This window comes from Cornus florida, unplaced genomic scaffold (genome assembly GCF_030987335.1).
Source record: "Cornus florida cultivar Cherokee Brave unplaced genomic scaffold, ASM3098733v1 CherokeeBrave_3.0.0_Hap2_Chr09, whole genome shotgun sequence".
Lineage (NCBI taxonomy): Eukaryota > Viridiplantae > Streptophyta > Magnoliopsida > Cornales > Cornaceae > Cornus > Cornus florida.
Window position 1 is genome coordinate 89,157,450 of NW_026775579.1, and position 14,340 is coordinate 89,171,789.

Sequence of the window (14,340 nt, forward strand, 5' to 3'; positions counted from 1 at the left end):
TATATAATTATAAAGTTTAAAATTTTTTAAAAAGAAAAAAGACAATAATAAAAATATAAAAAAAATATGTTTTGACTTTTCAAAAAGAACAATTAATTTAGGATATATAAAAAGGAAAAATAAACTACTAATATCGAACGGAGAGACTAATAAATAATGAATAACAGTAATAATGCCTAATAGAATGTCTTTTCCCTCAATTTATAAATTAATGCACTATCCAGATAAAAATAAAAATTGTAAAAGAAAAAAATATTAATTAATAGATCTTTCAATGTGTAAATTAATCTCTCATCTGGACTAGCTCTTTTGCTGTGTCTATCCATTGTCCACTCGCCATCGTATCAGTGCAAGAACCAAAAACACAAGCATGAAGATAATGGTGGCCATCAAGCGAGTCATCGACTACGCTGTGAAGATCAGAGTCAAACCCGATAAGGTAACCAAATCTCGGCACTTTCTATATAAATATCTTTGATCCAAAAAGCCCCCACTCATGTCATGCACATTCCATTCACTCAGACCGGCGTTGAGACTAACAACGTGAAGATGTCGATGAACCCATTTTGCGAGATAGCTCTGGAAGAGGCTATTCGGGTCAGAGAAGCTGGGTTGGCGTCGGAGGTCATCGCCGTCAGCATGGGTCCCACACAGTGCGTCGACACTCTCCGGACTGGTCTCGCCATGGGGGCTGATCGAGCAATTCATGTCGAGACACAGGAAATGCTTTACCCGCTTTCGGTTGCAAAGATGATCAAAGCACTTGTCGATATTGAGAAGCCTGGACTCATTATTCTGGGCAAACAGGTCCGAATTCATCTTCATACCCACATGTATTTATGTATTGTATGAATTGGGTATTTTGTGAAATGGGTAAAATTCTGTGGAATCGAGTCTTCAAATTGTTATGGGTTTTTGTGTTTTTCAACTTTGGGGGAACTTTCATGGTGAATTTTGGAACTATACAATATGAGGGTTGTGGAAATTGCACCTGAAAATGGAACTGGCACTGTTAATTGTTTGTTTATTTATATAGTTGCGGTAGGGTCTAATATTTTATTCGAATCAAATAGGAGGATTCTGATAGTGGGTCACTTCCAAATTTCGATCCTTTGACTATGGTTTGTTATTGATTGTTCTTACCTCCTTAATTCTAAAAGATTGCGGTTGATTACTGTTTTCTGATACCCTGGTTCTTATTTAGGCCATTGATGATGATTGCAATCAAACAGGACAAATGGTGGCTGGGCTTCTCAATTGGCCACAAGGGACCTTTGCTTCCAAGGTGAGCCACATTATTGACAAGTTCATGTTTAAAATTCCATTCTCTCATTAACAAGAGGACCTTGTTTACTTGTCAACTAGATTCAATATCATGATTTTACCTTTTGTTTTCTTTGACACTAGATTAAGTTATTCAACCTCATTTATTTGTGTTGCTAGACATAATATGTTCAAGTTCTACACTTGAGTACCAGGGTGCTTGGCAGCCTATTATGTTATTACTTTCCTTCTTAGGACACTTGATTTCAAGATTGTCCCCATTCTTTAGTTTTATGAACTGACTTGACATCTTTGGACTTGTTTGAATTTCATAATTGAACCATGAAGTTAATTTGGATAATGGCCCAGTCCAGCTACATTCTTGTGAACATTTATTCATACCTTCCTTGTACAATTATTTAATCTCAATCCTTTTATATCAGCCCTTTTTTGTTTTTCAAAGTACGTTCTAATTCATCTATTACTTTCAGCTTTGAATTCAATAAGTTTCTAATTCTTAATTTACTAGAAACTAATTCAGAAACTTTTGTTTTTCCATTGAGATGTCTAATAAGACCATATAGTACCTTTAACATATGTTATGCAGTGAGGCTCTGCCCTATTACTCTGCAATTTTAGACATTGACATACTTTCAAACTAAAAAGATATACATCGCTATAAATTATTTAACTCAGTGGCTAATAAATAGTCGTGTATGTATTTCTTGCATGCTCTTGGCCATTTGTTACCTTAATATCACTAGAGAATACTTCTGCCTCAATGGCACCATTGCTCTCTGCAAAATATGTACCCCTTCTGCTCTTTCTTGTTTGTGCTATGCATTACCAATTTAGTCTCTTCTTGCAGAAATTCTTTCTCCTCCTTAGGACTTTCTTGAATTTATGCATCTGTTTTTTCTTAATTGACTTAGTAGTACTTAGGGGGCACATGTATTAATGATATAGTCTCTCTTCTTCCAAAACAAAGTTCATTGGTATTATGCTATTCATATGTTAATGACATCTATGATGTGTTTCTGCAAATCCTTCCTCATAGAAATTTTTATAATCCAAGTTGCTAGTTGAAGTCTACTCTCTCATAATACCATCTTTACTAGTACTTGTTTACTGTACTAGATGAAGCACTATTCTCTCATACTACCATCTCTGGCTGTACAAATCTCAACTGTTTTATTATATATATATTTATATTTTTCTAATGGAAATTGTGTGGAATTATTTTAACTATTGATAACCTGTGGAAGATGAGGAAAAATTCTTTAACTGGTATTCTATGTGCAAAAAGATGGGGACTTGGTGGAGCACTTGCTGATTCTTTGTCATGTGGCTATAGAGATGCAGTCCTTCTAATTGATATTATTTGGGGTGTCTAGGGCCTTCCTTCATACTGTGATAGATATATCTTTTAGTTGTGTGGCAGTATATCAATTAGGAGGAAGAGGAAGAGGAAGGTTGGAACAATCCTTTGTGCTTGATATGGTGTCTTTAGGGAGAAGAGAATTGGAGATCTTTTTCGTGCGAAGAAACTATAAGCTTATTGTTGCGTTTGGTATGAAGGATGGAAAAGTGGATGAGACATCTCTAGGGAAGGAAAAGTGTCATTCCCTTTTCTTGTTTGGTTGAGTGGAATAAAAGAGCAGGAGATGACACTTTCCCTTGTTTGTTAAGAAGCGAAGGAAATATTTTATATATATTTTTTAGCAGTTAGATCCTTTGATATTGTAGGAATTATAGGCCTTTCTGGAGTGCATCTCATGTGCCGGGGTTGCACCCTTTAGGAGCCTATTTTTGATATTTTTTGTTACTTGTAAGTGTATTTTAACAGGAATTTTATTAAAAAATAATTCCATCAACGCTATGGAGGACTATTTGAGTATGATTGTTTTGCCCCTTGTCATGTAAGTTAAAACTTAAGGATTCGTGTGCCATTTTAGTACAATGATAATCTTTTCTTTTAAATGATTTGGCACTGTTTTCTTCTGATCTATCCATTTACAACAGGCCATGAATTACTTATCAAAAAAAATTTACAACAGGCCATGAATTTGATGGTACTGAACATATATTTTTGTGGACTAATAAAAAATTTCTTCTATTTTTTACTCCTCGAATTCTAAAGGTTTTACAAGTTTTGAATTTTTTTGTATGAGTGGTGGTCTTTCTTTTGTTCTCTTGTTGTGCTTATTGTTTTTCTTTTTCCTTTTACCCCCGCCCCGCCCCCGCCCCCAAGAACTTCTAATATTTTCAACTCTTGTTCCTTTGACTTTTAAAATATATATTTTTTTACCTTGTCAATAAACGCACACACCCTATTCCTTTTGACTTACTAATTCTTCTTTTAGGTTGTGCTGGACAAAGATAAACAAGTAGCTACAGTTGATAGAGAGGTGGATGGTGGCCTTGAGACTTTGTGTCTAGACTTACCAGCAGTAATAACGTATTTTTCTGATCTTCTCGTATTCTTTGTGATAGTTTTCCATTTATTTAATTGTTTTACAATGCTAGATCATGCATGGTTTAACGTTTTGAAACAAACACTTGAACCTTTTGAGTTTTCTTCTTCTTCCTATCTTATCAATTAGAGTCCAGCAAATTGGATTGTTTATTGCTAAGTGAATTCAATATTTTGAAGCTACATATAACTTGACTGACATCCCACCATATGGGATAAAGGCATCCTGGAAGAATGATGATGATATATCTTGACTGCCATCTGTTTATAAGACCAACATATGAAAAATAACTAAACTATCTGTTTTACTTGGAAAGATTGCAATAATCATATCCACGGAAATTTGAACTATGAATGTAGTTGTCAAAGAAGAAAGAATGAAGAAAGAAAGATGAAAAATAAAAAATAAAAAAATGAGAAGAAGAAAGAATGGAAGAAAAGAAGAAGAAAAAGAAGACCTATTGATGAAATGCCTTGAATAACTTCTGGCCTTTTGTGGATGAATAAATTTTTATAAAGAAAATTTAAGATAGTTTTATTTCACAAGCTAGTCTGTGCACACGGCACGCCAGCTGCGTGCCTCTGTTGTGTGTGTGCGAGTGAGTACACCATGCATCTATCACTTATTTATCTTTTTTGGAGATTAATTAACTTTGCTCTATTGTCATTCTCATGCAGCACTGATTTGAGGCTGAACCAGCCAAGGTATGCCACACTTCCCAACATAATGAAAGCAAAATCAAAGGTCATAAAGAAGTTTACTCCACAGGAGTTGAATGTGCAAATCAAATCTGATTTTGAGGTTGTTCAAGTCACTGAACCACCCAAGAGAAAAGCAGGTGTCATTGTTTCTTCTGTGGATGAGTTGATTGACAAGCTCAAAAACGAAGCTCATGTCATTTAAATTTTGTTTCTTCTGCTAAAATCTTTTTACTGACCAATTCTGTCCCATCCGATGTCAAATTGCTCTGTAATGTTTAAAATTTACAGTATACTTCTGCTCTGGATCTCTTTTAATAAAGGTTCCATTAGCTCGTGATCTACTTCTCTAGCAGCTATTTTACTATGAGAATGTATCGAATTAGTTTGTCTTGACATGTTTATGAAGCTGAAAACTTAACTTTTTATGTCGCTCTTTGACGTCTAGATGTGGGCTTGTGAAGCACTCTTGCAGGTACAAATCAGCAATATTCTCTATATTTTTACCTTTTAAGTTCTATAACTCTTGTATCAATTTCTTAAGAATGATAACTATTCCATGTGCAACAGCATGTATATTTTGGATAGTGAATTGACTTGTATGATTTTTATTTTCTTGTTTTCCTTTTGATAGATATTAGGTATGATTTTACTTTGGAGGTTAACTTGGAAAGTGAGGTGGTGAAGCACCATAACTAATAATAGGTCTCAAATATGATGGATATGTGGAGACGGTCCAACTTATAAGCAGTACACACTGGTGGTGCCTCTGGACAGATGGGTTGTTAACAAGCTGAGTTGTGGATTGCTCAATCTTAGTCGAACCTTTAACTAACTAGATCTAGCATAACTCGTGTTCGGCTTGAGTGAGAAGCAATTTTGAGCAAATTTCATATACCTTGTAGGGAGTTCGAGCAACCGACTACAGAACGAATCACGATTTGAACAGGTAACTTGGTTTTATAAAGTATGAGGAATATGGTTATTTAATATAATTTTGTTTTGGTCTTATACAGTGTTTTAACTAGATCTAAGATTGTAACCATGTAATTTGAAAATTATGCATATAATATTCCTTAACACTTCATTATTAACAAGTGTAAAAAGAACACTTGTAATATGAATATTGTGCATGTTTGTAATGTGATCATCTAGTTTCATATGCTCCTTATACAGAGAGATTTACAAACTTTTTTCAATGAAAAATATTCAAAGTCTATTTGTTCACAATTGGAGTCTGAACTTGATGCAGCTGATCCATTTATATATGAAAAATGGTACCAAGATAAGTACTCAGCAACATCAAAGGCCGAAAAATGAACTTCAGTTCATTCAGTGTCTTTCTTACTCGTGTCTTCTTCTTGTTTTATTGATCAGAAATGTCTTGGCAGTGACCTCCTCATCTGCTGGTGAAGGAAATGATTATAACTTCCTTATGGTTCTTCTTCCAAATCCTCTCTATACCTGTGTTTTAGGGTCTTTATGCTCTTCATAAAATTGCTCTTTTGGCTTCAGTTCTTTTCCATCACTTTCTTTGCCCCATAACAACAAATATAGACCGAAAATGACAATAGCTCCTCCTAGTATACTGCACATAAGAGCCAATGTTCAGATCATACAATCACTTCAAAGTTGTATGTTCATATTTCTCTATATATGTATTTATGTATTTATTAATTAATTTACCTGCCCATATAAAGTTTTTCGCCCAGAACAAAGTATGCTAGAACTGCCACTAATATTGTGGAAAGGGGATTGAACATTGTTACAAAAACTGGTCCTTTTTGTTCTGTGCACCATAGTTGAATGAAGATTATTAAGCCAGAGACCACAACACCCTGTCATATAGACAACCAGTGATCAACTGTGAGAAAATCTGATACTTAAATGTGGACAAAAGTTAGATTTTCAGTTCCTATATACTCACAGCATATATAGTAGACCACAAGTCAATGTTGAAACCAATGGTCCAAGAGGCTTTTTCATGTGCTACAATCACTGTGAACGCAGCTGATTGTGCAGCTCCAACAAAGTTCATCCATGTGGTCAGTGACAATTGTGCTGGATATCTTTTCAATGTAAATGCCTGCAATTTTCATGAACTTCTTAACTGTTAATGAAAAACTGTTTTAATTCTTCTATAGTAAACATCATCTCCTGCAGATTTGATTCACTTGTTAACATTCATACTAATTTAATTTTTTATATAGTTTGACAAGTGATTCACGCTTTACCAAGTAACTCCAGTTTAAGTAAGAATGAGTATAGTTTGGGTTAAAAACCTGCATTATGTACCATATAGACCATGTTATGCAGCTTGCTACTGTAAGAATCGAACCCTTCAACCAGTTCTCATGGTTTACTGCATTTCCTTGAATATGGATTAGAGGATGCCATAAGTTTTTCATGAGGGGTCCCTTGTACAAAGTCATGATCGTCACGCCAGCCAAGGAAACCAAAGTTCCTAGAATTTTGGCTATCCCACGAGGGTTTCCAGGATCAACAACCTCCAATCTGCATGAACTTACTTCTTTTAGATAAATGGTACGATTAATCGTAGCTTAGTTTTGTACAGATCAGTAGTTCTAAGAGATTAGTGGGATGCTAACCTGAGTACTACTGCCATTACAAAAGTTAGGGATGCTATGGTGTTGACCATTGATGCAAGAAAGGTTGGAGAGGTGTATCTCAAGCTTGCAAAGTACATATTTAGAGTCAAACCTACCCTGTAATCATTGAAATTCTTTTTGTTAATATATGTATTCCTCCAGAATAATTTACGCGTAACGTGTAGTTGATCTTACCCCAAAAGAGAGAGAACAAAAATCTCCAGAAACAGAGCTAATGTCAAATTAGGCCTTATTTTTCTGCAGGAAAAAGAAAATGAAAGATCAATAACTACAACTAGTAGCTTAAGTAATAAATTACAAGTATTGTAGCATATAGTTGTGAACAAACTAACGGAATCTACAAGAAATAGATACACATTTTGATGAAAATACTTGAATTTTTTGTGTTCACTCAAATAAATCTGGCTTACCTTTCAAGAAAATAGGCAAATGGTAGCATCACTAAGCCAGCGACAATATGTCGATAAGTAATGTATACATGAGGGTTCATCCCATGATTAAAGGAAGCTTCTGTGATGAAATATAAGAAAGTATAGCCCATCTGAGCCAAAACCATGAGGAGGTGTGGCTTAAACCTCCTGTAGGTCCCTATAAGTGTCAATGCCTCTGCTGCTGCCATAAGCTTCCTCTGTTCTTTTCTTTTCCAACACAACATGAATGGTCATTGAATGCATCTGTATATTATATAGAAGATTATAGAAAGTTAGTTGCCATTCTCAGTGCTTGATGTTGGCATCTTGTTCTTGATTCAATTCTTGCCATAATCTGACACTTCCTCAACTTGATGTCACGATAGAAAATGAAGAAAGCAAATTGATATTCTCTGATTCACATTCAGTACATTAACTCTTAAATCCAATATTCCCCAAACCTGATCAGAACTTAACTAGGGACAATTACTAGAAATCTTCAGAGCAGATATAAATAAGTTACATCCCGAATCTTTAGAGAAGATGGTGGTTAAAGTGATATCAGAGCCAAAGAAGAAGGCCATACGTGTAGGGCGCCCATAAAACCATTTTACTGTTTAATCGAATCATATTTGATCATCATATTATGCCTTTCCCTTTCCTTGTGCATGAATGACATTAGCAAATCCAAGGGGAATCATTTATTTATTGATCTTTCTGTGACTCCACTCTTGATTACATTGTTATTCTTGTTAGATTCTGAAAATCCGGATATTCTTACGTACCTATATCCTTGATTAATTTTCTTCTTCTAATTTTGTGATGATGAATCAATTTTGTTAAATCCAATCGAATAGAGGTGTACCATCAAAGAACCTAAGTGCTTTATGCGAATCAATTTGAGAATGTAATTGGCAAAGTAAACTCTTTTAATGTTTAGAAGGCATTGCAAATATTCTTTTGCCATATTGCTTATATTGCTTTTATGTCATCAAATGTGACAGGTGATACTGAAAATACGTGACCAAATCAACTGGTTTCAACTCTTTAAGGATGTGTTTGATTACTTTAAGTAAATTAATATTCTTGTAGCAGAGTGAATGACCAAGAATTAGAAAGAATTTCATCTGTTTGCCTGCTAAATGTTATACTAAATGATACAGGTACAGTAGTATCAAGTGGGAATTCCACCAGAATTGTACAGGGCCATATGGGGCTAGCAAAAGAAGGAACTTGCCAACAACCAAAGCATCTTCAGCGTTTCAACTTGCTCAGGTCAGCAACTGTACTCTCTGCCTTCTCTTCTTTTAATAAAAGTAGTGTTACGATGCCCGAATCGGTTTTTTGGCAACTGTTTATATAACAAAGAGGATTCTTATACAATAATCAATAAGATAGAATTTTTTTTTTTTGTTTATTTGTTTATTTTTTTTGATTTTTGATTTTTGATTTATTTATTTATTTTTTGTAATAATCAATAAGATAAGAGTTTCTCTCCCTTTTAAAGTGTTTAGTCGAACATTCCTCTCCCTGCCATCATCACTCACCACAAGCTCTCATTTCAGCTTCATGTATCCATTAATTATCTTCAATGGTAGGGAATATTATGGGGAGGCAATTACATGTCCACCTTTTGTGTTAAACAAGCCTCTGGATGCCAGTCATGATCAATTACATGTCCACCTTTTGTGTTAAACAAACCTCCATATCCAATTCCATGAAATATATGGCTTGCCATGAGGGTGTTCATTGTACGTTTACTGCGATCTGATCTGTCGTAAATAATAAGTCCATCATACGTGTAGTTTTAGGAAAAAGCGTCTAACAAGCAGTGGTGTGCCATATTTTTGCTATATTACAAAAATTTAAATTCAAATGTCAAAGCATGTAGCTACTGAAGCATTTCATAAAACCCCCATTACATTTAAATTTTGCTCATAAAACCCTAACTTGTTTTAGAAAATTCTTATACTTTTAAAACGTGATTACATTACTCCCAAAATACGTATCCAATCCGTTAACCGGATTATGAAATGACAAATTTAATCTTACTATTTAATGTTAAATTAAAAATTACATTATCAAGTTTTTGTGCACAAAGTTACTACTTTTATATAGGTAAGAATCACACTTATGAATAGAGGTACCACGTTTATGCACAAAAGTACCACTTTTGTTCATATATTTTGATGACTTGGTTTGCACAAAAATGGTATATGCGTGCACAAGAATGAAGTAGTACCCTTATGCAAAAGAGTGGTACATGAAAATATTAAAAGTCGTTTGGACAAATGAATAATGTTCTTTCATATCCACATCATTTTTTATGAAATGACAAATATAAGTGAAAAACTATAAGATTTAAAAGTTAAAATATGATGTTTGACCTAATTAGTTATACTCACCTAACATTGGAGTGATAATATTATCCTCTCCCCTCCAAATTTTCGTTAGATCCATTATAAAAAATGAGTTTATTGACTAAATTATGCTATGACACATTGAAATGATTTTATTACCCATCAAAGTGTGCTATGAAAGTACAAAAGAAACTTGTTTACAAAGAACAAATATACCGTCCTCTCTCTCCCTCCAAAACCACTGCCCGAACCCCCCTCCCCACGTATGGTGAGATATTATTGGGTTAAAATGACAGTTTCTATTTTTCTTCCGTCTTTCTTATTCTATTAATGAATCAACCCTATGTTAAATAGGTTTGTAAAACTTATGTGGGGTCCAGATATACATTGGAGGGTTGTTATTGAGAGATATGTTTTTACACAAAAAATATAGAACAGAACTAAAAATAAATAGTCTAAATTTATTTGTGTAAATCTATTATTACACATTAGATTTACACAAATATATATATATATACACACACACACATGTTGGGTAAAAAAATATTCACAAATATTGAAGGTGCTCTAAAACATATACAACAGTTTACATGTGAAGACAAAATAAAATAAAATAGTGTGAACATATTAATTAAGCCTTTATTTTCTAAATAAAATAGTGTGATTTTTCTAAATGAAATAGCGTAACCTTTGTACACTGATCTTATGCTTTGGAATAGAAGTTAGAAAGAAAATCTACTTCCCAATTTAGATAAAGTTGCATACTCTTTTAAGTCTCTTACATCTCCAATTATTTATTTGTTGCATAATTGATCAATTAAAAAAGTAAGTCTAGGAATTCATTGTAACTATTTTGTGCAATAATCATTAAAAAAAAATTTAATTTAAACTTATACAAAATTATAGGAGTTAAATAACACACGCTTCACTCACACACCAGACAAATCAATCCCTCACCATCCATTTTAAAAAATAAAAAAAATAGTATCGAACCACAAGGCCTTGGTTACTTTTACATATTATGTTGACATTTTTACAATCATTGTACATAAGCTTTGGCTCTCTGTGACCCTTTATTTTATTTTATTTTATTATTGTGGAAATTTTGGCTGTGTTGCATAAGATATAGTTATTATCCCCAAAAAATAAGACAAGCAAATAATTATTGAACAAGGGAGGAAGCAGAAATTCAGGTAAAGATGGTCAAAAGGGTCACTTCCACAAACTGATCTTCTAAACCTCAAACCATAACAAGAATCCCCACCCAACCACTAAAATATATATATATATATATATATATATATCTCAAAACATGTAGCTACTGAATCTTTTCAAATCCTTACCAGAACTGGTATTATTTAAGAATACTTATATTTTAGCTGTTCTATAAACAGCCAGAATTTGCAATAGTTTGTGGGAAACAAATACACACATATAGAAGTGCTCCACACGTTTTATTTATATAGTACAGTGTATGACTTGTGGGAATTCGCAGCTTCATAGCTTAAAATGATCAAGGCCAGGCGTATCAAGTGCCCTGGAGCGAAAATTGCTTATATATTCACTTACTGTAAATTCTCTATACAGTGGGGGACTTTCTTCTGATATCAGCTCTTCAATTGGTCCATACACCTTTGTAGAAGCAGCAGCGGCTGTCAAAAAACATGCCACGGAAATTCTTGGTCCAACGCGGTTGGCCAGCACTCTGTGTTCCACACTTCTAAATTTGTCGTTTGATATAATCTGGTTGTGCCAAATTAAGATTTCATTAGCTTTGGGTAAATCATATTCAGATTTCCATTAGCATTACTCTAATAATAATTGTTCCTTTAACGAACCTGGAGAGTGTCCCCGATGTTAACTACCAAACTTCCAACAATGGGTTGAACATCAACCCAATGGTTATCATGCAAGACTTGAAGCCCTCCAATTTGGTCTTGGAGAAGAATGGTGATGAATGTAGGATCAGAGTGCTTGCTAGCTCCCAGAGTTAGGTCTGGCTCTGGGCATGCTGGATAGTAATGGCAAGCAAAACCACACCCTTTAGAACATCCCATGTCTCTTAGATGGTTCGGTTTGAGGCCGAGAGCCTCTGATAATAACTCGAAGATGGTATCTCCCAACTCTGAAACATCCTTGATGAACTCAATCGTCGAATCTCTGTAGAATAGAAAATGAATGTGATTGAAGTTTGTTATTGTCTTTATTTTTTATATGATTATCCCTCCTAATTTTCTTTTTTCCTAGCATTTATCCGTTTTGTTCTCTGCATACTTATGTCTAGTATAAATTTAATTAATATGGAATAACAAATTTATATCTGAAAATAGCAATTGTACGACTAGGAACGCCGTCCAAGAAATTCCCGGCATCTTCTTTTGCTTATGCTACTTTTTTTTCCCCTCATGTCGAGATTAGTTGGTGGTACTAATTTGATACACATTTATATTTTTGGTAATTATGTATTTATTAATAGGATTTTGGTGGATCAGTGATCCAAACTATATATACTTGGCTAAATTAAGTCAACAACATGAAAAATCAAGATTGAAGAATCAGAGATGGAGATAAACAAAGTACCTGCAAGCCAAAGGCAGTTCATGAGGGTCAAGATGATCGGAAAGCAGTAGAGAAATGCTCATGGTGTCCCTCCAATTAGCAGTTGTTGAACGATACAGATCGTAATTGCATTCCAACCTCACTTTTTTCGATCGATCACGCGTATAAAATTCCTTCTTCACCTCAGAAGGTTGTTCATGAAACGCCCGAACACCATTCATCATTTCACTCAGCACACTTAAGGGTATCCCATGATTAACCACTTGAAAAAAGCCCCACTTCTCTGATGCAATCCGAATTTCATCCACAATGCCTTTGCGTCGATGATCATCTTTTTCTATGTAACTTAGATCTATAACTGGAACTTGAAGAGGGATGGTCAAGCAATTCAAGTCTTGAGCAATCTCTTCAGGTGGTCGAATGAATATTCTAGGGATATTCATGGCTCCGGCATCTACTAGTCCTTTGACACCGGCTTTTGTATCATCGAAAGCCTTCACCTCTTTTGCTCTGTCATAATCCATTGCAGCAGCTTCAGTTGACTCTCTGGTACCTGTGATATCCACTTTTTTTGTCCTGTGGAGGAGACAACAATCGTGGATTAGCTGTTGAAGTTGAATAAGTTTTGTTATAATTTAGGGTATTAGTCATATTTAACGACTTTACGGTAATGTCATCATTTACCCATCACATTAAAAAGACATTATTACCCTTCAAAGTGTTATGAAATTAAATATATATAATAAAAAAAATCAATAAAATGATAGTATAAAATTACCTCTCCAACATGATGATAAGCTTTTCTTCAACTATTTTATGGAGATTCATAAAAAATTTTACTCCGGAATCATCAATTGACCCCAATTTGGACACTGGGCAAGTCATCATTGGATCAACAATTGCCCTACAATCCGTCTCTGCAAGCTTGCTCTCACAGTATTCATATACACTATTTGGAGCGAAAGGAACAAGGAACTCACCTTCGTCGCAACAGGCAATCCTACATCTCGTTGCTAACTCCATAGCTCAGATCATCATCCAAGGGGCAAGGACTCTCTCGCTGCTGCCCTCGCCAATGAGTGGACATTCAATCCTTCTCGCTCTTGTCCACCACCTCAGCCGCCAGACTAGACAGCGTGGGTGATCGCTCACCATCCACCACAGATTACACCGGATTGTTCATACCCATCTTAATCTGCTACACCGGCAGTTATCCAAGGGTATATCTGCTCATCGTTCTTCTGTTGGAAGGGTTGAAGCTTACCTGTTGGGGGCCGATTCTCTGCTGGGCCGATTCTCTTGGGCTAAGTGCTAGCTGCATTGGGCTGTAATTGTTTTGGGTTTTTCTTGGGCTTCATTGTTACCTACTAAAAAAGAATTATTATTATTATTATTATTCTTCATTGGTAAAAAGTTCACAAGACCACTCTCACACTCATTTTGCTTCTTTAAGACTCTAATCTTCTTTATCTACTTTAATAAATAAAATAAATACTACTCAATCATGAGGTCCTTGGTTTACCAAAAAGAATAAAAACACTATGATGTGCCATGTTTTTGCTATTTTATCAAAATTTAGATCCAAATGTCAAAAATGTTTAGCTACTGTTTCAGTTGTGAGTCAGAATCCAATATTTGATCTTTTCGCTCTCCTCTGCTAAGCATCTAAAGATTTTATCAACTTGTTGGGTGGGAGGAGAGACTTGAAATATTAAAGCATATTCCAAACACTAAACAACAGTTAATGATTTTTATTTTTTTATTTTTATTTTTCAAAAGTATCTATTTGCTTAAATTATCTTACCTTTTGACTAAAGAAAACTTTTATGGCAATATAAAAACTTTATAATTGTGAGAAAAAAACATGGAAACCTCCCATGGAAAGTTTATTTTATGAATATTGTTCTCAGATTTTAATAAATTAATGAAATAACTTTCTCAGTTAA

The 14,340-nt window shown here is 34.4% G+C and overlaps 3 protein-coding genes across 3 annotated transcripts; 1 reads left to right on the forward strand and 2 right to left on the reverse strand.

Annotated features, from left to right (window-relative positions):
• The first annotated feature begins 276 nt into the window (after positions 1–276).
• Positions 277–4,775, forward strand: LOC132275006 (electron transfer flavoprotein subunit beta, mitochondrial). The gene is made up of 5 exons (XM_059776388.1): positions 277–439; positions 523–807; positions 1,205–1,285; positions 3,627–3,721; positions 4,415–4,775. The coding sequence occupies exons 1-5, from the start codon at positions 371–373 to the stop codon at positions 4,638–4,640; spliced, it is 756 nt and encodes a 251-aa protein (XP_059632371.1). The 5' UTR covers positions 277–370; the 3' UTR covers positions 4,641–4,775.
• Positions 4,776–5,568: 793 nt separating this feature from the next.
• On the reverse strand, positions 5,569–7,732 carry LOC132275005 (WAT1-related protein At5g07050-like). Its single transcript, XM_059776387.1, has 7 exons — positions 7,476–7,732; positions 7,240–7,302; positions 7,045–7,161; positions 6,718–6,949; positions 6,363–6,521; positions 6,122–6,273; positions 5,569–6,023 (listed from the first exon to the last, which is right to left on the reverse strand). The coding sequence occupies exons 1-7, from the start codon at positions 7,718–7,720 to the stop codon at positions 5,894–5,896; spliced, it is 1,098 nt and encodes a 365-aa protein (XP_059632370.1). The 5' UTR covers positions 7,721–7,732; the 3' UTR covers positions 5,569–5,893.
• Positions 7,733–11,050: 3,318 nt separating this feature from the next.
• LOC132275007 (1-aminocyclopropane-1-carboxylate oxidase homolog 1-like) lies at positions 11,051–13,631 on the reverse strand. Its single transcript, XM_059776389.1, has 4 exons — positions 13,173–13,631; positions 12,416–12,970; positions 11,674–11,995; positions 11,051–11,578 (listed from the first exon to the last, which is right to left on the reverse strand). The coding sequence occupies exons 1-4, from the start codon at positions 13,415–13,417 to the stop codon at positions 11,333–11,335; spliced, it is 1,368 nt and encodes a 455-aa protein (XP_059632372.1). The 5' UTR covers positions 13,418–13,631; the 3' UTR covers positions 11,051–11,332.
• Positions 13,632–14,340: the final 709 nt, after the last annotated feature.

Coding starts and splice junctions, on each gene's coding strand:
- LOC132275006 (XM_059776388.1), top strand. CDS start 371: ATGAAGATAATGGTGGCCATCAAGCGAGTCATCGACTACGCTGTGAAG. Junction 808..1,204: donor TCATTATTCTGGGCAAACAG/GTCCGAATTCAT, acceptor GTTCTTATTTAG/GCCATTGATGATGATTGCAA. Junction 1,286..3,626: donor AAGGGACCTTTGCTTCCAAG/GTGAGCCACATT, acceptor TTCTTCTTTTAG/GTTGTGCTGGACAAAGATAA.
- LOC132275005 (XM_059776387.1), bottom strand. CDS start 7,720: ATGTTGTGTTGGAAAAGAAAAGAACAGAGGAAGCTTATGGCAGCAGCA. Junction 7,303..7,475: donor TTTGCCTATTTTCTTGAAAG/GTAAGCCAGATT, acceptor TTTTTCCTGCAG/AAAAATAAGGCCTAATTTGA. Junction 6,950..7,044: donor GTAATGGCAGTAGTACTCAG/GTTAGCATCCCA, acceptor AAGTTCATGCAG/ATTGGAGGTTGTTGATCCTG.
- LOC132275007 (XM_059776389.1), bottom strand. CDS start 13,417: ATGGAGTTAGCAACGAGATGTAGGATTGCCTGTTGCGACGAAGGTGAG. Junction 11,996..12,415: donor GAACTGCCTTTGGCTTGCAG/GTACTTTGTTTA, acceptor TCTATTCTACAG/AGATTCGACGATTGAGTTCA. Junction 11,579..11,673: donor ACATCGGGGACACTCTCCAG/GTTCGTTAAAGG, acceptor TGGCACAACCAG/ATTATATCAAACGACAAATT.